The sequence below is a fragment of the Podarcis vaucheri genome (genome assembly GCF_965113315.1).
Source record: "Podarcis vaucheri genome assembly, chromosome: 5".
Taxonomy (NCBI): Eukaryota; Metazoa; Chordata; class Lepidosauria; order Squamata; family Lacertidae; genus Podarcis; species Podarcis vaucheri.
This window is the reverse complement of record NC_138763.1, coordinates 89,929,934-89,952,206: the sequence shown is the minus strand read 5'-3', so window position 1 is coordinate 89,952,206 and position 22,273 is coordinate 89,929,934. Positions and strand designations below refer to the sequence as shown.

The 22,273-nt window shown below is 48.1% G+C and overlaps 1 protein-coding gene across 1 annotated transcript in view; it reads right to left on the bottom strand.

Moving 5' to 3' along the window:
- Positions 1-14,087, bottom strand: part of NFKB2 (nuclear factor kappa B subunit 2) — an 83,514-nt gene extending 69,427 nt beyond the window's left edge. Inside the window, exons 1-2 of the mRNA XM_082223572.1 lie at positions 13,939-14,087; positions 195-242 (exon numbers count right to left, since the gene is read on the bottom strand). Of these exons, the coding sequence (XP_082079698.1) occupies positions 195-242; positions 13,939-14,003 (113 nt within the window). The 5' untranslated portion in view covers positions 14,004-14,087. The remainder of the gene's footprint in view (positions 1-194; positions 243-13,938) is intronic.
- Between the last annotated feature and the right edge of the window lie 8,186 nt (positions 14,088-22,273).

Sequence of the window (22,273 nt, the reverse complement as noted above, 5' to 3'; positions counted from 1 at the left end):
ACTATGCAAGCACAGAGTCTAAGTAAACCGTACCATCTTGCGCTTGAAATACCAGATCAAGGTCTTTCCCCTCCTGGCTAGAAGCAGAATGCAAGCAAATGAGCAAGGAGATGAGAAACAGCCCAGGAAAACCCACACAGACAGGCAGAGCCACCAACAAAAGCCATTGGTGCAAAGGGAGGAAGAACTCTTACCAATTATGGACTGGGCAGATGTGATTGTTGGACAGTGCCATGGCATACCTGTAGGGAATAAAAGAAAGAAGTGAAAGAAGTGATCGTGTCTGCTCTTCTCAAACACCCAACGGCTGCTTCTCAGTTCTCTGCAGCCTTTGGCCCTGATGCTCAAGCCTCCATTAAGAATACACAGTAAACAGGGTGTTCGGACCAAAGGTGGAAAGCAGTCTTCAAACTCCTGCCTCCTCAACCACAAATTCGGTGCGTAGCCTTCAGCAAGTCATTTCTCTTAACCTTTGCTGCCCATCTATAAAGTGGATTGGTAGAGATTTTGAGGCAATCTGGGTCATGCTGCACTGCAGTTTAGCCTAAGCAATGGGGTAGCATCCTCCATCACACCTGGAGGCAACAGGTGTGTTAAGAATAGAGCACCAAATGAGCACACAACTTTGACACCAGTGTGCAGTCAATCGGACAAGCTTGGGCTTTGGGGTCAGTGTTAGATATGGAGATATGAAAGCTAGGAGCTAAATGGCACCTGAAACCGAGGTTATGGACGCCACAGCGGAACATCTAGGCTCGCTTTTTAATACAAAGCTGAAAATGAATGAACGGCAGCTAAAATATTAGGTTCATTTTTCACATGGTCTAGTCTTTCCCCTGCCCACCCCCCTAATATCCTTAAGAGGGTCTCTTCTCCAGTCTTCAAAGAGGAGCTGGAAGCGGGGAGGCAGAAAAAGGTCCTCCTTTCCTTCCACTCTGCAGTTTTAATCTGAAATCTTAGGCACGGTGCTGCGCCCAGTGCTCAGACACAGCTTGTGCTAATGAAATTCCCTGTCGCAAAACACACCTAGAACAATGGGAGTTTCGAACACTGTTTGGGATGTACCTGTGGCCCCTGATTTGAGTGTCAATTACAGAGTTTTGGGGATGGCACAGGAAGTGGGGTTTGTGGTACAAAACCAGGACACAGCTTTGGCACCAGTATGGAGTCAAACGGACAACGTTGGGTTTTTGGCTATTTACTTGTGACCCCGATTTGCTGTGGCAATTACTCGGTTTGGGGGGAGGCGCGGCACGAAACGCGGGATTTGCAGCAGAAAACCAGCACTAAGCTTTTGGGGGGGATCCAAAATTTTGGGGTCCACGTGTTAATGGAGCTGGGCTGGCATGTGTTGCTGACCTCCAACAGAAGGGAAGACTGATGAACTCTGGATGGAGAAATAGCAGGCAGTGGGAGGCGGGTGCCTTATTATAGCATCGTCTGTCTGAGGCAGTTGCCTCACTCTAGCTAAGGTGGGGGCCACCCCTGCACTTGGAATCAGCTCCTTCCCCTGCCAGACTATCTGTTTGGCAGTGTTTGTCTAGTGATAAGGAGTCCGACATGCATCCCAGGCAAAAGGACTCCAAATGCCTCCCCACCCCTTAGATAGCAACCTTTTAAGGAAGATTTTTCAGCCTCAGGGCTGCATTTGCTTCTGGCCAGCCACGCCCACATGCCAGCAGTGGGTGGGGTCAGGGCCAAAAGTGGGTGGAGCAATGAATACAATTTTCTACCCTGGTACAGCAGGCTAGTTTCTAGACGCAGTCGCACATCCCTCTGTATCCTCCATCCAGACAAGCAAGAAGCCAGGTTCAGAGGTCAAGTAAACATTCCAGCCAGGCAAAAGCACTCCAGGAGGTTGCAGCCCAAGGCCAGTAAGGGGGTGTGGCTCAGGGAAAGAGGGTGTGGCCTGGTAATAGTCCCAAGGGCCAAATAAGTGAGGCCTGGGGTCAGTGTTTGACACCTGGGTCCAAGGTTTCCCTGACCCCCCCCCCAACACACTGTGTTAGTAGGACAACGTGCAGAAAGGCAATCCACATACTACTGCTCACCACTGCTGCTAAAGCAGCCACAGGACTGTCCTTTCCATTTACTGTATTTTTTGCCCTATAAGACTCACTTTTTCCCTCCTAAAAAGTAAGGGGAAATGTGTGTGCGCCTTATGGAGCGAATGCAGGCTGCGCAGCTATCCCAGAAGCCAGAACAGCAAGAGGGATTGCTGCTTTCGCTGTGCAGCGATCCCTCTTGCTGTTCTGGCTTCTGGGATTCAGAATATTTTTTTTTCTTGTTTTTCTCCTCCAAAAACTAGGTGCATCTTGTGGTCTGTTGCGTCTTATAGAGCGAGAAATACGGTAATTGAACATTGTTAATTGGCATGATAACCTTCAGCACGTTTAGGGAGAGTCCACCAAATCACAAATTTCTAAGATTCCACATTCTTAGCATATAACAGCAGTATTAATCAATTCACACATTTTTGCATTCACTTATCAAAATAAGAACACAGACTGATGCAGAAATGTGGTGGACTGAATGAAGACTGGGGGGGGGGAGAAGGGGAGAAAACCCCAAGAGAAGCCCAAACCGACAGATCCTTGCCCATCCCTAACAGGCGGTGCTTAAAATAATTCTTTTTAAATGCAAACAGTCTGCCTGAATAATAGAGAGAAAGGCTGGCCAGCAAATCTGTGCCCAAAAACAGGGGTGAAGCCAGGTTTGAGCTGTGGGAGAAAGAATGCAAGTCCCAATTTGCATATATATTTGTATGCACTTGATTTTTTTTAAGCATGGCAGTCCTTTTCTGCCTCTCTCAAAACCTAACAAAGAAAAGAAGGGTCTAAATTTCAGCCCCCTGCTAAAACAAGAGGTGAGCGGAACCTTTCTATTTGGATGCAAAGGTATGGGCTCAAACTTTTTGGTAATAATAATAATAATAATTTATTATGTATACCCCGCCCATCTGGCTGGGCTTCCCCAGACACTCTGGGCGGCTTTCAACAAAACACTAAAATACAATATATAATGTATTAAACATTAAAAGCTTCCCTAAACAGGGCTGCTTTTAGATGTCTTCTAAAAGCTTGGTAGTTATTGTTCTCTTTGACATCTGAAGGGAGAACGTTCCACAGGGAGGGCGCCACTACTGAGAAGGCCCTCTGCCTGGTTCCCTGTAACTTGGCTTCTCGCAGTGAGGGAACCACCATAAGGCCCTCGGCACTGGACCTTAGTGTCCAGGCTGAACGATGGGGGTGGAGACGCTCCTTCAGGTATACAGGACCGAGGCTGTTTAGGGCTTTAAAGGTCAGCACCAACACTTTGAATTGTGCTTCGAAACATACTGGGAGCCAATGTAGGTCTTTCAGGACCGGTGTTATGTGGTACCGGCGGCCGCTCCCAGTCAACAGTCTAGCTGCCGCATTCTGGATTAGTTGTAGTTTCCGGGTCACCTTCAAAGGTAGTCCCACATAGAGTGCATTGCAGTAGTCCAAGCAAGATAAAAATTACAATCTAATAGCATGTGTAGCAGGTCATTTATATCCCACCGGAGTAAACACAATGGGAAGAGTGGATCAGGGAGGGAAAGCACCTTGAAGGAGCTGCCAGAGTGGCAAGGCAGCAGCTCTTCACAAGTCAGTCACATCGGTCAGGGAGATGGTTTGGCGCCTTTCGGAAGTTGGGAGATGGGCTAGAGTAGCGCCAGACAGAACCTACCCTGTAAAAAGTAAAGGGACCCCTGACCGTTAGGTCCAGTCCTGACCGACTCTGGGATTGCGGTGCTCATCTCACTTTATTGGCCGAGGGAGCCGGCGTACAGCTTCCGGGTCATGTGGCCAGCATGACTAAGCCTCTTCTGGCAAACCAGAGCAGCGCACGGAAACACCGTTTACCTTCCCGCCTATTTATCTACTTGCACTTTGATGTGCTTTCTAACTGCTAGGTTGGCAGGAGCAGGGACTGAGCAACGGGAGCTCACCCCATTGCGGAGATGCGAACCACCGACCTTCTGATCGGCAAGTCCTAGGCTCTGTGGTTTAACCCACAGCGCCACCTGCGTCCCTGAACCTACCCTGTACTTTTGTGTATTCAAGGGGAGACATGACCAGGGGCAAGGCATGGGGGGGGCGGGGGGCGCACACAATTTTTGAGCGGGCACAAACCAGGTGCCCTCACGCAGAGTGGCCTGATGCTCCTCTCTGCCCATCAAGGGTCGTGTTGGCCAGCCGGGCTCCCCTCTGTGCACGCAGGCAGTTGGCTCAGCACAGCCCCGCTAAGGGATGGGGTCGTTCCGGTGGCGAGGGCTGGCGAACCCACCCTGCTGGGGTGTCAGCAACTGATGCCGTGCTGCTGGATGTGACCTTTTTTGCCAAGGCAAAATGGAGCACAAGGGATTCTGGGCCTTCACTCCAACCACCACATTGCAGGTTGGGCTGAGAGTAGCCTACAATAACCCTATAGTTTACTGTTGCACCCTGTTGTGAGAAGGAGGGCAGCTTTCAGAAGCCCAGTCAAGTAACCCGCTGTGAAATTCCAACCCTGAGATAGTGCCACCATCAGAAGTCCTCCCAGGCCAAACCCAATTAACTCAATCGCTTGCTGACTCGCATGCAGACTGGTTGCACTTTTAAAATTTTAAAATCTAAACAAAACTGTTTGTGAATTAAGAGCCAAATTAGAGCACGCAACCCATTTTTCATGGGGTTGTGTGTGTTTTTTCAACTCACTTCGCCACAGGCTAAAACAGGAAACACCAGGCACTTCCAGGCTGTCACTGTATTGTGGGTGGGTTTCAATTCATACCAGAAAGTGGGCATTGCACAATTAGGGTGGATTTGGGCTCTTATGTAATAAACCTGCTTCTCCCCTAACTGCAAAAAATGAGACTTTTTGCAATAAGAAAGGGGGTTATGAAATGTACTGGAAAACGTGGGGTAACCATTGCTTGACTTAACCTCATTTAATCTGCATGAATATTCAATAAACATGTAACCTACCTGCAAACTTTGTCCAAATAAATCTGGATGTTCAGTAAACAGGTTGTCTGAAGTGACCACAAGCACGCACCCCAATTATACACTCTGCAACATTCTGTTTGCAAGGACCTGCTTGCTTAAATTCACATAATTTATAAATAAAGAACTAACAGGCAGCTCCCAGTCTATGATGTTATAGCTTTATGGAAAGCTTTCATTTGCTTAAAGATAAAGGGGTAAAGGGACCCCTGACCATTAGGTCCAGTCGTGACCGACTCTGGGGTTGCGGCGCTCATCTCGCTTTACTGGCTGAGGGAGCCGGCGTACAGCTTCCGGGTCATGTGGCCAGCATGACTAAGCCGCTTCTGGCGAACCAGAGCAGTGCACGGAAACGCCGTTTACCTTCCCGCCGGAGCAGTACCTATTTATCTACTTGCACTTTGACGTGCTTTCGAACTGCTAGGTTGGCAGTGCTATCCCCGTCACGGGGATTCGAACCGCCGACCTTCTGATCGGCAAGTCCTAGGCTCTGTGGTTTAACCCACAGAACCACCCGCGTCCCAGCATTCATTTGCTTACTTATTACTTATATGTCCAAGAAATCCAAGACTGCTCAGCCAGTTCTAAAGGTTGGTTGCTCCTACCGCTAAACAAAACTCATAGCTCCCTTCACTCTCTGGCAAAGGCAGGAAGACAACATTACTGGCACTACCATGGTGCAAGTCAGTAGAGCATGAGACTCTTAATCTCAGGGGTGTGGGTTTGAGCCCTGCGTTGTGCAAGAGAGTCCTGCGTTGCAAGAAGTTGGGACTAGAAGACCCTCACGGTCCCTTCCGACGCTACAATTCTACGACTCAAAGTCAGAATGGCTTTGGCCAACGCCAAGTTCACAGGTTTTATTTTTCAAACAGCAGCTTTCTCCAGGGGGTAGGATCAGCGGGCAAGACCCCAAGAAGTGCCCAAACCATGCCCAACCACGTACAAGCATCATTCACTCTAGGATGCCAACCACACTTCCATTATTTACGGCTGAGGTATAATAAGCAGCCGGCACCGCCAGCCAAGCAAATTAACATGGAGTGGCTGGATGGAATGAAGGAGCCTAGACGAAACCACAGACGTCCTGAATCATGCGAGAGAAACTAGCAATTGGCTAAATGCTGTAATTGGTCCCTACGACTGGGCCTGGAGCTGCAGTTTCTCAGGTGTACTGGGGGGAGGGGCTTCCTGTTGCTGGGTGCCCACATTCAAAATTCTAAGCATAGGGCTCCTTCCTTTTTCACAAGGCCATGGCTTCATCTATGGTCCTCATCCAACCTGCTTTGTGTAAGCATAGCATCTACAGTGGTGCCCCGCAAGACGAATGCCTCGCAAGACGGAAAACTCGCTAGACGAAAGAGTTTTCCGTTTTGGAGGTGCTTCGCAAAACGAATTTCCTATGGGCTTGCTTAGCAAAACGACAATGTCTTGCGAGTTCCTGCGGGGTTTTTTTCCTCCCCCCCCCTTTTTCTAAGCCGCTAAGCCACTTATCAGCTGATCCGATCAGCAGATAAGCCGCTAAAAGCCGTTAATAGCGCTAATCCGCTAATCCTTCAATGGGCTTGCTTCGCAAGAGGAAAAAACCGCTAGAACCGTTTTATCCTTTACTGTTTTGTACAGCAAATCCTCCAAGTCTCCCTATTTTCCCGGGACGTCGTGATTTAGAGAAGCCGTCCCAGTTTCTGATTTGATCCCGGAATGTCCCACTTTTCCTTAGGATGCCCCTATTTTCATCGGAGAAATATTGGAGGGTATGACATTATCCTACCCCCGATCCATCTGAAGGCAATCCTGTATAGGGAAGTTTTTTTAAAAAAATATTTAATGTTTTATTATGTTATTTTATATGTTGGAAGCTGCCCAGAGTGGTTGGGGCAACCCAGTCGGATGTGTGGTGGTATAAATAGTAAAATTGTCATTATGGAATGGGACGTCCCTGTTTTCATCAGAGAAATGTTGGAAGGTATGGTATAGTAATGTGGTTTAAAGCAAAATTTGAATTTCAGTGAGGGTCTCTCGCAATCTCTTAAAACTGAGTCCATGACCCTCTTGTCAAACCCATGTTTTTCTGTAAAATACATACTGTACATCATGCACTCAAGTTTCAAAACCAATTTAACATGTAACATGAGAAAAAGAGGTTAGTGTTTGAGACCCCCACCCTTGGGCTCATGTAACTAGTTCCATGATATATATTTTTTTGGACCTGGCCTTTGTCTTCCAGTACAGTGGTACCTCAGGTTAAGAACTTAATTTGTTCCGGAGGCCCGTTCTTAACCTGAGTTACCACTTTAGCTAATGGGGCCTCCCGCTGGCATCGCGCCACCACTGTGCAATTTCTGTTCTCATCCTGAAGTAAAGTTCTTCACCCGAGGTACTATTTTGGGGTTAGCAGAGTCTGTAACCTGAGGCATTTGTAACCTGAGGTACCACTGTACTGTAAATGATCTTGCCCTGTATGATCTTGTAGTATGTGGAAATTACCAAACAAAAATCCATTATTTACGCAACTGCCCCCCTGCAAGAAGATCTAAATCATGTTTTGAAAAAGAGGATTGTAGGCTACCTGATCAAAAGTTTTGGATTTTGCCCCTAAGAGAAGTATAAAAGACCCGCCAAAAGACTTAACCCTCAGTGGCTAGGACCCACAACAGGATATGAGAGCTGCCCAACCAATTGGGAACACTGATCTCAGAGGGGGTTTGTTTTATTTGATACCTTCAGCTTTCACCCATAGTTTCTTCTGGGCGCTTCCCAACTGTTGATATTTTTGGGTGGCATTCAAACACATACTAGCGAACTCAGGCTGTGCAATTATTGTTCATTGGGAAGCCTTGCGCAATGAACTCACTTCCTCAAAACACTGGACTTTTTGTGGAAAAGCCAAGTGAGAGAAAAACGCAGCGAAAAGTGAAGCGGGTAACATTTGCTTGATTCAGCATGGGCTAAACTCCCTGTGAGCAAAAAATCTGAATGAATGCTCAATAAATAGTTGGACCACCACCACCCCGGTAAATAAATCAGGATGCTTGATAAGAAGGTTGTCTGGAAGCAACCTTGCTGGTACTGTCTGCAGCAAAGCCCAATGAACTTTCAGACAGAGAAACACAAATCAAAAGGATTTGCAAGCATTTCTGAACTTGCCATACCTATGGACAGAGATGGATGAGTATCACAGCAGAAGTCAAGATCAGGGAGAAACAGAGCGCCTCTTCTGTTTAGGTAGAACTCAACACAATCCTGAAAGAGGCCAATTCAGAAAACAGAAGCTCTCTTGAAGCAGGGACTGTCCTGACTTGCCCCTAAACAGCACACCAATGCAACAAAAGCATGGACCTCATAACCAAAACCAAACCCAGGGCTTGTATATTTTTGTAACTGCTATTTATTTTGTGATATTTTGGGAACCACCCTGGGATCACTATAAGCAAGGAAGTGCGGTCTGCAAACCTAGCTCATCATCTGCTTCTTCTGGACGCAACAGTTCTATATCAAAGCCACTCTTGCTACAGCTTGCCTGATCTCTTTTCCCCTAAGGAGCCCAAAACTGTATTTTAGTTGCGTAGCATTCCTGAGAAGAAGCTCAGGTTGGCAGTGACCACCTGCTGATCTTCACAAACCAATGGGAACTTGCATTATCTTATGTATCCTCAACCACCAGCTTAAGGAAGCTGCCACTGTATTTCTGCTTTGCAGATTGGCAAGCGGAGGTAGATAATCATTGAAACAAGGTTGGAAGGGACCTCGAGGGTCATCCATGACCCTGAGATTAGGAGACTCATGCTCTACAGGCTGAGCTATCAACAGGTAGATGCCAAACCCAAGCCAAACAACAGGAAGACATGACTACGTGTGAATTCTGAAGAATTCAACGGCAGACATGTACTCCCAGCGTTGTAACTTCTGCTGGTTGCCTTAGGAGCTTTCGAGGCAGTAGCTCATGCAACGCTGTTCTCGAAATTAATGCAAACTGGCTGAGATACAAGTGCTGTCACATGGGCTGACAGACAATAAACAACAGCTAATGATCAACAGAAGGGAAGTGTGGGTGGGGGAGCAGAAGGCCTTTCTTAAGGAAACACCCCGAGTGGGAGAAGAGGTGTCACCTCACCACCAACTCTGAAAATAAGGTTGCATCAACAAAGTAGCTGCCGCAAGGATTTTTTGTTATCTTTTATTAACAGGGTCGCTTCAAAGGAGGGAACCCACTGGAATAAGGTGCTCCGTTGTATTTAAGGAAACTGTGATGCTCTGCAGTAAGAAGCAGGTATGGAACAGATGAGGCATGCCAGCTAAAGCAGTCCGAAAAGAGCCAGTCCAAAAGGGTATGGTTTGTTGGTTTTGGTTTTTACAAAACCAGCCTGTGAAACACAGTGCCTCTTCAATGTGTGCTAAAGTATATATACAGCCCTGCACCTGATCATCCAAAACTGGCCCCACAGGCTCTCATGCTCCTAGGACCTAGGCCATAAACCTCCACTGCTTGTGCTTGCAAGTTGGCAACTTAAAATAGGGGATCTCTGGCCAGCCTCCCCAGAAATGCCTTGCAGCACAGTATATTGGTGGGAGGAATGGGCAAGTCACCTATGGCTTGTATCAACACTGACTCAGAAATAAACCAAGTTGCTTCTTGCCAAAAACCAGGGAGTAGTTTGGCTTATTAACAAGCCAAAAGCAAATCCCTTGCCCTATGAAGCTCCAACCTACCCGCTCCCTCCTCACTTTTGTGAATCCTTCTGAAGTCTTTGCCCACTTTCTTGCAAACTCTACTCAGCATCTGGGAATGGCAGCAGCCAACACTCCAGGAACAGTGTTCAAAATTTGCCAGGCGTATTTTGCACCTGGCTAACAGCCACTTGGGACACAGGTGGTGCTGTGGGTTAAACCACAGAGCCTAGGACTTGCCGATCAGAAGGTCAGCAGTTCGAATCCCCGTGACGGGGTGAGTGCTAGGTCCCTGCTCCTGCCAACCTAGCAGTTCGAAAGCACATCAAAGTGCAAGTAGATAAATAGGTACCACTCCGGCGGGAAGGTAAACGGCATTTCCGTGTGCTGCTCTGGTTCACCAGAAGCGGCTTAGTCATGCTAGCCACCTGACCCGGAAGCTGTACGCCGGCTCCCTCGGTCAATGAAGCGAGATGAGCGCCGCAACCCCAGAGTTGGTCACGACTGGACCTAATGGTCAGGGGTCCCTTTACCTTTACCAGCCACTTGCGACCAAGTGAAGATGCCCGGGCACCAGAATGACGCCTGGCATCTCCACCATCTAGGGGTGTCTGCCTGGGCTTCCTTGGAGCTTGACCATTTTCACACGATAACAACACACCCTGCAGAATTCTATCTGTTATATTTTATCTGCCCAGTCAGAATGAATTTCAGGAACCATCTTGGGTTTTCATGCGAGAGGGGGCTTATTATTTGTTCCTCATCTGAAACTCTGGAGAACTGCTGCCGGCCAGTGTAGCTGATACAGAGGTAGACGGTCCACGGCCTGACTCAAAATGCAGCTTCCTATGTTCCTATATACCTGGAGCTATTTGAATATTTGCATCTTGCTCCCTCCCTAGCCAGACAACCCAAACGCGTTGTCTTGCAGCTAACGAACGGCAGGCAACTGTCTCCTTACAACCAGACAAGACAGATTCAACAAGATACCAATCAGTCAGCTTGAGGCAGCCTTCCCCAGGCTGCGCATTACGGAATATCTGTAAAGGGCAGCCAGTTGTAATTTAGTTTAGCCGCATATTTTGACAATGCAGATTTCCTGCCTGAGGCACCGCAAATGTTTTGAGGCAACCGTCTGCCTCTCCTGCATTGTCCAGAATTGACAAGAAGCCTAGAAAGTGATTCAGCTTGGAAGAATCTGCTAACTAAACACACCAATCAAGGGTAGGCAGCCATCTGGTAGTGACAGGCAACCCTGAGCCCCACCGCTGCTAGACAGGTTGCTTGATCTTTTAGTCCGAGGCAAAACCAGTAGCCCAACACTATGCATGCTTACTCAGAAGTAAATCCCACTAATCCATAGGATTTACTCTCAAGCCAGGCAAACAATGGCGACTGTGCATGTTTCCAGGGAAGGGCTTAGTGTTTTGAACAGGTCAAGGAAATATCAGGGTTCTTGGCAACAAGGTGTTCCTGCTGCTGCTGTTTTTTTTAAAAAAAATATGTGGGTATTTCCCCCAGAAAGGGTAAAAGGGTGGGGGGCACAGGAGCCAATTCCTAGGGGCCAAGGTACTTTCAGCCACCCCCAATAAAATATTTGAGCCTCCACCCCCCGGTTGATGGGCATTGCCATTCAAATACTGTATGTGTACCTAGTTTTGTGATAGATTATGTGGGGCGGAGCTTACCTGCCCGCCCTCCCAATATTTTATTCAAGTTGGCACCCCTGAGCAGGGGAAAATGCATGGGTCAATATTTACCAGACACTGGAGAGACCTTTTGGCAGTGAACATGGACCACAGGTACCAAACTGCATGGGAAACAGCGCTACTAGAAAAACTAATCAGCAGACTGAATCTATCATGGGATCAAACAAAGAAGGAGGCCTTCCCCCTTGTGTGGCTCCTCTTTATCACATACAAAGGCCAACAAGACAATGACCCCCTCCCCTGCCCTAACAACTATGAGTCAATAGGGCTAACTTAACCTCACACACAAACAAAACACCCTGCAACCAGTCAACTGCAACTAGCCATAACTTGGGCCCTCTGATCATTCGCTCTGCCAGCAAAAATAAGACACCTACCCATGCAATGCAGACAAGAAAATCTCCACTCATACACTATGTAAATAATGGAAGTCCCTCACCCTCTCTGCTTTCACCCCTCCTATTTTCTCTTTCTCTGTTTTCTCCTTTCTCCCTCCCCACCTCTCTTCCTTCATCAACCCCACATTGCTACAAAAACGTCTCAAATTGACTGTAATGGACCTGTGTGAAGGATTTTGTTATTTGAAAACAGAGCCACTGAGTGTACTTATGGAAAATCTTTCAATTGCTTCACAATTTTGCCTGCACAAAGCTTGTGGGGAGGTTAAACAGTGACTGGCTGAGTACCGAACATTTGCTCCAATTTGTTTTCCAGGAGGGTACAGTATATGACACTGGGTCAAGCAGTTTGTTCTGCCACACGTTCCAGTGCCTTTTCATGTCACTTTCCTTATGGCAAGAAGTCCAGTGCGGGGGGGGGGGGGGAAATCAGGCTTGTTGAGTAAGGGTGCCAAACCAACTTTAATGGAGGCTTAGGATATATCTTGTTCTTAGCTAGCCTCCTCCTTCTTAGGCTTTTGAGATCAATGCTTTTTATCGCAATAGCTACTGAAATAGCTCAGCTGCAGAGTATAGACTTCAGGAGTTCCTGTAAAATTCTGAAGTTGGGCAGTGGAACGCTGAGCACCTTCCACTCTTGTAAGAAACCAACTACCCCTGGAGCTCCTTGGGTAAATGCCAGCTGACAATGGGAAGCTGGGTTTTAAGCTGCCAGTTTCTAAAATGTCTACAGCCCCATCCTTTACATGTCTTAGGTGCAGTACTAATACATATATATATAGTTCACTTGTGGGTCTCTAAACCCCTGTAGGCAGGGGCAAAGGATTTATTTAGCTGTTCTGTGATTTCCCCCATGCCCCTTGCAGGGAGTTAGACTAGATGACCCTCGCGGTCCCTTCCAACTCCATAAGTCTAACCCAATTGCATGATGAAGTAAATGGAATTTACCAGTAGCTGATTGACTCCCGGTCAAACATTGAAACTTTCTAAATGAAAGAGACAGAGAAGAAATGCACTTAAAAACCTCTGCTTAAAAAACTCTAAGGAAGGAGAGACCACAGCCTCCAGAGGGAGACCGTTCCACTGTCCAACAGCTCTTACTACAAGAGAGTTCTTCCTGATGTTTTGTTGGAATCTACTTTCTCCTTTCATTGCTTTGATGCAATGTCCGAACATCTCTGGCCAAACAAATCAGAATCAATGCTCAGTACACCCGGGGCGTCATCCAACGCGTGCGCAAAACTGCGCGAAAACAAAAATAAGGTTAGAATGTGTTAAGATAATTATAGGATAGAAAACAGAGGAAGATGGAAAGGAATTGCTGAAAAAATTAACAGAAGTGGAATACAAAAAGGGAGGTGTGAGGAGGTCGTGGAAACAAGTGAATGAAAGATAAGATAATGAAATTGTTTGATGTGTTTTAAATGGGTCTTGTTTTTGTTTTGTTAGTTTCATGTGTCAGTGTTTTGTAGGGATTTTGTATTGTATTGTATTGTGGTTTTTTATGTTGTTTTTTTGTAGTGTTGTGTTTAAACTGTTGGAAAATTAATAAATATTCTTTTTTAAAAAAAAAACTGCGCGAAAACAAATCCGGAGGAATGCTTGATAAGCATGTCGTCGGGAAGACACCTCGGGCACGCACGAGGAGCGCGCATCGCACTACTGTATAAGCAGCACTCTGGAAACATGTGGCAGGCTGGGCGCATTTCCGGGCGGACGAGACACAAACCCACGACACGCAAAGCATCCTTCCACGCAGATGCTGCCCTCCACCCTAACAGCTCTCAGCCCTGAAACTTTCCACGGGCACTGGCTCACTTCCACCCCGCCTTGCACGGGTGGTGGAGAAGCGGAGGCGCTTTTCCGAGCAGCTCCGAGGCTGGGGCCATCATGCGAGGAGATGCGAGGGCCACCCCCGGCTCAGTCCGGAGGGCAGGCTCGCGGGCGCAGGGCCGGGCAGAGAGGCCAGGCCAGGGCGCGGGCAGGCGGAGGCGCGAAGAAGCAGCGGCAGCCACGGCTCCGGAGCGCAGCGCACTTAGCACAGCGCCCCTAGAGCCGCTCGGGGCAAGCAAGCGGGGCAGAAACGCCGCTGGCTGGAAGCGTGGCGCGCGGGTCCGCAGGTGAGGGTCCCTTCCCGCCCCGTCCTGTGTTACTCACACGATCCACATGCCGGTGATGCTGAAGGCGGGCAAGGCGATAGGCAGGATCGCCCAGGCGGGCATTTTGGGGCGGAGGCGCGCCCGACAGGGGGAGCTGGCCCGCCCGCCCAGCCAGCGTCCGGTGGGCGCCAGGAGGGAGTCGGCTGCAGCGCGCCTGGCGCCGGCCCCTACCAAGGCCCTCGGCCCCTTGCGCAGCGGACGGACTGGAGCGCGGGACGACGACGACGGCGCCAAAGTCGGCGGGGCTCCAGCCCAACGGCGGCGGCGGCCAAAGCGTAACTTCCCGCCCCCCGAGGAGGAGGAGCGAGGCCGGCATGGGACGGGGCGACCCCGCCTCGGGGGCCGGTCTCCGCGCGCTGCCCGCCCCGGCTTGGAGAGGTCGGGGAAGGGAGAGCTCCGGGCGCGCTCGTCTTCGCCTCAGCGAAAGGGAGAGGCTGTGCCTTTCCTGAGGAGAGCGAGCGGCGCGCCAGAAAGCGCCCTTCTTCGGCAGAAGAGGCTCTGCGTCTCTCCCCCTCAAGGCCTGGTTTGTGCTTTTCGCGCTTGCGGCCAGGCGAGGCTTGGAAAGTTACCAGAGCGGGTGAAGTTGAGTTGGCGCTGCTTCTGGCAAATGCGCGCGTGAGAGGAGAGCGTAGGAAAGTTGTCGGGAGACCGAGACAGACCATTGGTCCAGGCGCAAGGTTACCCCAAACTTGGGTCGCCGTCTGATTTTTTGGGACTACAACTCCCATCATCCCTAGCTAGCAAGACCAGTGGTCAGGGCTGATGGGAATTGTAGTTCCAAAGCCCAAAGTTTGGGAGACACTGGTCCAGAGTTTCACGGAGTGGGAGCGGTTTCCTCAGCTGCATCTGAACCTACAGCCCTGCTGCACTCCCGCAAAGAAACTTTGGTTTTAATCTCTCTCTCCGCGCGCGCGCGCGCGCGCACACACACACACACACACACACACACACACACATATATATATGGCCTTCGCCTGGTCTAGCCAAGACTAGGGCAGGGTTTTTTTTCTTTAAAGTGCTTCCACTTTCTCCATTTGGTTACAGGTGGGTGGGAGACCTGTGGATTCAGTCAGGGTATGATGGTGATTTCTTACCTACCCAGTTTATCAAAAGGTCCCAGGGCAGGATAGGAGTGAACTCCTAGAGGCTGAGGTCTCTTCGGCCTCCCCAATAAAATATTTAAGGGGGTCAGGCCCCACCAAAGTTGATGGGAATTGACATTCAAATACTGGGACTGTACCATGTCTTGTGGGACTTAGCTGCTCCCCCCCCAAAAAAAAAAAATTAGTTCAATTTGCAGGACAGGTTACATGTTACAGCAATTAAAAAATATAGTGCTGAAAATCGTTTGAAACAACTTCTACTCGTATGGATAGATCTGCCAAGTCTAGGTGGTAGTGCCCTACTGCTCCTTCCTGGGTGAGAGCAGGGCTCTGGCATTTTAGCCACCTCAACACCCTACAGTGTAGCACCTGTCCTGTCCTGGTAGACAGGGGTTGTCCAACATTGTCCCCCTCCCTAGCTCTCGTTGTGCCTTCCCAAAGCTGGGTAAGCAAGGCTTTGGGAAGAGGCATGAGGGTCTGACAACTGGCAAGGACCTCCTGGGATAGCTCCGTTGATAGAGCCCGGGACTCTTAGTACCAGGCTCATGAGTTTGAACCCCACATTGCGCCAAATATTCCTGCACTGCAGGGGGCTGGACTAGATGACCCTTGTGGTCCCTTCCAATTCTGTGATTCTATGACTCCCTCCTAAAGTCTAGTTAACACTTTGTCAGGAAAGAGGTGGGAGGGCTCCAGGACCCTGCCAGAGCCTCATACACCCAGTACCTCAGCTGGCTTTGGGAAGGCAGTGCAAGGGCTGCAAGATGGGAGGGTCAAATTTTGGCCTGGCTCCTTCCCCCCAACCCCAGCCACACAAGAAGGCAGTGTGTGTCAGGAGGGAAAAGTAGGCAAGCTATCCCCATGCCCACCCTCAGTAACCCCCCCTTGCCTATCACCCACTATTCCAACATGCAGCACAAAACCTCCAGATAAAAACCTGGTAAGCCAAAGGTCTACACTGTCTAAAACACTTCTACAAAAACAACAAATCCATGCCAACACAGGAAATACAGGACAAACTAGGGGACACCTAAATACCTTGGCTAACACATCATCAATTTCATGCCTTCTTAAACAAATGATGATGATGACGATGATGGCAGTGTGTGGCCTGTGGGTTTTGTGTCAAAGTGGGATGCGGGTGGCGCTGTGGTCTAAACGACAGAGCCTAGGGCTTGCCGATCAGAAGGTCGGCGGTTCAAATCCCCACGACGGGGTGGGCTCCCGTTGCTCGGCCCTGCTCCTGCCAACCTAGCAGTTCGAAAGCACTCCAGTGCAAGTAGATAAATAGGTACCGCTCCAGTGGGAAGGTAAACGGCGTTTCCGTACACTGCTCTGGTTCACCAGAAGAGGCTTAGTCATGCTGGCCACATGACCCGGAAGCTGAACGTCAGCTCCCTCGGCCAATACAGTGAGATGAGCACCACAACCCCAGAGTCGTCCGTGACTGGGCCTAACGGTGAGGGGTCCCTTTACCTTTACTCTTGTGGCCCCACTTGGTATGAAATGTTGGACTGCCCTGTGGTACACCTTCAGGGATAGTGGCAAAACGCTTAAGCATCTCAGAGATGCTTAGCTGTGTAAATCTCTTACTAAACTGAAGACAGAACACTACATGTATAGGTGTAACTCATCAAAGCCCTAGTTCCATGGGAAGGCATATGCTACATGCATGGTCATCTTGCCACATCCGCAGGCCCAAGTATTCTCAGAGTGGAGGGGGGGACCAAAGGGATTAAGACCTGGAACTTTCAGCAGTCTCTTCCCTGCTCCCAGCCACACTTTCAAAAGTAACTGCCATCTGAGAGTAAATTCTGCCTAGCTCAAGATGTAATTCACTTCAAATTATTTTGTAAAAAAAAAGACTAATACATATAACAATAAGTAAATATTAACTCACAACTGGGGAGAAAAGAGTTAACCCTCCCATCCCATGTATTGTGACCAAAACCCAAATCCAAACTCTTGAAAAGAGCTTTCTATCAGTGCCAATGGAAGCAGAGTGCTATTGGGGGTGGTCCCCAAAGGCGGAGACCCAGCTCTTTGCACCAAGTCCCAGATCTCTTTCCCCTTCCCCTCCCTTAAAAAAGAGAGAGCGAGACTTTGCCTGAGGTGGCAAAATGTCTTGGACTGGCCCTGTTTGGGTAGGGAAATCAACTCTCCATTTATTATAGGGAGGCTGCACTGTGATTCCAACATATCCCACCTTCAATATCCAATAAAGTACACAGACCCCCAAATTGCTAACCTTCTCCCCCACTTTCATTAGTTGAGTCTTGCAGAATTCAGCACCAAAGGCATCCTAAGGATCCCCCAACCCAAGCATAGAGAGCCAGGGTCCTTCTGTTGTTGGAGAACTCCCATCTGACCCTGTTAGTGTGGGCTGGCCAGGGATGATGTTAGCTGGAGAGTACAGCTTCATCACCTCACCCCTTTTTTAAATCCAGACTGCCATATTTAAAGACATGGGAAAAGGAAGCAACTTGTTTCTTACCATTTCTTACCCGCCTGCCCCAATTCAGGATCTATTCAGAGATGAGGTGGAGCGGCTGACAGAGTGGTGCTGTATTATACTGTATCGTTTAATTAGTGTTTTTATGGAGCAGTCAAGTAATTTCGTTGTCCCCGATGACAATAAAGATATTATTATTATTATTATTATTATTATTATTATTATTATTATTATACGTCTAAGCCAGGTTAATGTTCCAGAATTACTCCACACACAGCCCAAGAAGGGGGACATCCAAGGCATAAGGGAACAGGTTTAGCAACATTTAATGTCTCTTCCAGCAGACCCAAAAGCCAGTCAGACTTTGTGGGCTGTTCTATAATCACTAGACTACACTTCTGTTCCCCCTGCTATTTAACCCACCACCCTCGCATCCCTTCCATCCATTTCCATTTTGACTATAACGCCAGGAAAGAGATCACACCTTCCAGGTCCCACAAAGAAAAGTAGAAGGGTTTTGGTGGACCTCTTTGTAGATTCTTTCGTTCACTGTCAGAGGTTCCCCACAAGGAGAAAAGTCTGTCTCCATGGTTGGCGCAGCAGCAGCAGCTTGACCTCACATCCTATACACTCCTTAAGGAGGAGGCTGCTGTGCCATAAAGCATGGTGGCACAAGCATGGGAAAACACAGTGAAAATGAAAACACACACAAAAGGAAGAAAACACAGATGCTGAGTGTTTCCAAACGGCCAGTTTATTATGGTTTGTTTGCAGGGAGGTTAGATGATATTGCATCGAATCAAGCATCCTTCGACACTTTCCAGTGCAAAATGCCCATTCTTTGGGGGATGCGGGTTTGTTGTACAGGAGTTCCAAATTCATTGTACTTGTGCAACCTGAATTTGCCAGTATGCAAAACAAAAAACAGCAACAGTCTTGAAACACCCCTGGTTCCTCTTGAACCTTAAATCATAAATAATCTTGACCATAAATCATTGTGGTGCTCAAATAAAATCAGGGAAGATGTGAGCCCACCCCTAGGAAGATGCCTTGTGCAGGATTTTCCCATGTATGTGCCTGCATAGTCTACAAAGGGCACAGATCATCACACTCTTCAGCTGCAGAGGCCATTGAATATTACACGCACAAGAGAGACTACTTGTCCAACTTGAATGAACATTTATGCTGGTTCTCCAGACCCTCTAGTGGTCATCTTTAATTATGCATATAGTAGTGTTAGTCCATGTAGTAGCCTCCAGATGTTGTTCTGTAACTTACATCAGCCTCAGGCAGCATAATAGCCAATGGTTGCGGTGATCAGAATTTTAGTGAACAGTAACTGGAGGGCAGCACAGAGTCTACCCCTGTTCAATAGTTTAATGCAGCAATAGCCCTGAAACTCCTGAGGAGCAATGAGCAAATTTCATGTTAGCCACCCTCTATGCTGAAGGGACGCGGGTGGCGCTGTGGGTAAAAGCCTCAGCGCCTAGGGCTTGCCGATCGAATGGTCGGTGGTTCGAATCCCCGCGGCGGGGTGCGCTCCCGTTGCTCAGTCCCAGCGCCTGCCAACCTAGCAGTTCGAAAGCACCCCCGGGTGCAAGTAGATAAATAGGGACCGCTTACTGGCGGGAAGGTAAATGGCGTTTCCGTGTGCTGGTCTGGCTCGCCAGATGCAGCTTTGTCACGCTGGCCACGTGACCCGGAAGTGTCTCCGGATAGTGCTGGCCCCCGGCCTCTTGAGTGAGATGGGCGCACAACCCTAGAGTCTGTCAAGACTGGCCCTGATGGGCAGGGGTACCTTTACCTTTACCTTTATGTGGCAGAGGTACACAATGCCATCATCTCCACCATCAAAATAGCACCGTTCAGCTATAATCTCTGAACAATTTTGCTGACTTTTAAAGTTTCCTTAGCCAGTTCTTCAATAAGGGCAGAAATACACAGCCGTAGTTTAATTGCCCAAGAAAAGAGCTTACAGGTAGACACTAATTTTCTGACTTTACTGTCAGAGGAAGGAGTTCCCTAAAAGCAGTGTTAACTGACAAAACAAAATCCAGGCTTTGTAGCACAAACAGTGCAAAAGATTGGCATGGGTTCTTTCCTATCTGGTCCAAGGCAGCATCCCTTCCTCCAACTCCACCCCAAATGTATGTTTTGGGTACTTCCTCATTCCATAGCCTTCTCTTTATTATACTAGAACTCTGCACCACTCAATGACACATCCACTGCCAAAACAACACGTAACGCACACAGAGAATTCACTGCCACATACAGTGGTACCTTGGGTTAAGTACTTAATTCATTCTGGTGGTCCGTTCTTAACCTGAAACTGTTCTTAACCTGAATCACCACTTTAACTAATGGGGCCTCCTGCTGCCGCCGTGCCGCTGGAGCACAATTTCTGTTCTTATCCTGAAGCAAAGTTCTTAATCTGAAGCACTATTTCTGGGTTAGTGGAGTATGTAACCCTGAAGCCTATGTAACCTGAAGCGTATGTAACTCGAGGTACCACTGTATTGTGTTGATGGTCACTCGCCTGGCCGACACTTAAAAGAGGATCAGGCAAACTGATCCAAGCCTATCAGCTGTTATTAAGCCACGACCACAATCTCCATTTTCAGAGAAAGCATGACTCAGAACAACCACTTTGCTTGGGAAGGGGCAACAAACAAAAGGAGAGAGAGGTGTTGTTTTCTTGCCCTACATGTCAGATTCCTGGATAAATCTCTGGGCAGTGTTGGTAACTATTAGATCCGCCCTTCGTCTGATTCAGTGGAACTCTTGTAACATAGAATTAATTGCCACAAGATGTAGTAATGACCACAAGCAGAGATGGCTGCTTTAAAAAGTCTCTGCTATCAGCCGCAATAGCTGAATGACAGTTCAGTTTGCAAGCAGAATATTCCAGAATGCTCTATGCATCTTCATTCCCTGCTGGTGATCTTCCATCGGCATCCAAGTTTCTGCTGTGATAAGTGGAATGCTGAACTGCATGGACCTTGCTCTGATCCTGCAAAACAGCTCTTGTATTCATAGGTAAATATTCTGCAAATAAATGCTGACTCTTAAAAGCAAATAAATGTTTCGGAGACAATCCTCTTGTTCACATTTGTCTTTACCCTGAGCAACTGTACCTCATTCTTCCTGCACCAGTTGTTGCATTTTCAAACTGCAATTACTTTCAATGCACATAACGATTAAAATACATTAATAGGGTTATTGGAGCTGATCACAAGCGTCTTGTCAAACACACACACTGAGCTGGAAAGAAACTGCACTCTTTGGGTCATTTGTATAAGCAGAGAGGACCCCTATGCTTACTTCAGCAAACTCTGGATGTTCTTATCAGGTAGAGGCTGAACACAAACCTGTGATAAACAGTTTCATAGCAATGGATTGCACTAAAAAAATGTTTTCTCCGGGTGGGATGTTAGAACTATGTGGACACGTTTTGTGAAAGTGGCCTTTTAATGCTACTCGAGTTCAAAAGTGTATCAGGAATTTCAGCAGTTTTAAGGTGGGAAAGATTCAGTAACAGGCTTAATGGCGGTCTACATATTTAGTAGAATAGAACAGGGTGGAGGATGCTGTATGTATGGCTTCCCTATGAGGGATTGACAAACCTTCTCATTCTCGGTTTCTCTGAGTTTGTCATCTTTACAATCTTAAGTTCAGTTTGTTCAATCTTCACATATGCTTGAATTTTTTAACAAAAAGAATATTTGTGAAAATTCATAACACTTTGGTGCATTTATACCCACACATCCATTTCTCTATGCCATTTTGCCTAACGTACAAATTTTTGCAAGCAATCTGTCTTAGCAGAATGCCATTGCTAATGTTCTTTCCCGCTTATATAGACAGACATGTTTGCACGCACATCTTTGTAATATGTGCACTGATATTGGCAATTGGGAGACCAGCTGGTATCACACAGAGGGGCAGACTTGACCCCGAAGCCTTCATAATTGCTAATCCCTACTTTACAGTGACAGAAATTGGATTCTAGCCACACTGCGATTGAAGGCAACAATTTTGTGGTGCATGCACACACACACACAAACTTGTATTCCTTCCTAACTGCAACCTAGGAGTGCTCTGCCAAGTCTCAAGTGTGAGAAAGGGGAGAGGGGGATGTTGAGGGGAAACAGCCCCCTGGCCATTCATCCTGACACCACCCCCTCCCCAAGTAATGTTTGCTTATTACTGGCTTGGAGTAACTGGCTGTCTTGCCTAATCTCCTTTTCAGTGCATCGCAGGCAGTACCGTCGGGAAAGGCAGAATAGACTGAGGCGGTAGAGAGGAAGGCACTCCAGGCTGTGTACTCCATGTGCTCATGGGATGCACATGCTCCACCGCAACATGCCTGAGTGGGCATCAAGCAGGTTGGTGAGTGAGGAGCAGGGTGGTGTCAATGGACTGTATGCGCCACCATGTGGGCTTACCTAATGGCAACAATAGACAATTGGCCATCTGCAGCGCCTCCACCACCCTGAAGAAACACCTGAAAAGGCTGGATTGGCTGAGTCCCCAAGGTAGGGAGAAGAACCTCATGTCCGTGAGGAGCTATCATCAATTGCACGCCCTCAAACGGCATCAAAATATGAATGTGGTAGGAGAATATAAAATATTTGAGGGGGTCGCCCCCCCCAAGTTGATAGGCATTCAAATGGTGGGTGTGGCACATCATGTGACTGATTATATGGGGGGCGGCTTACCTGGGATCCCCTGGTGGGGGAGGGGTGGGGCGGGGGAGAAGAACTGCTAAGCCAAAATAA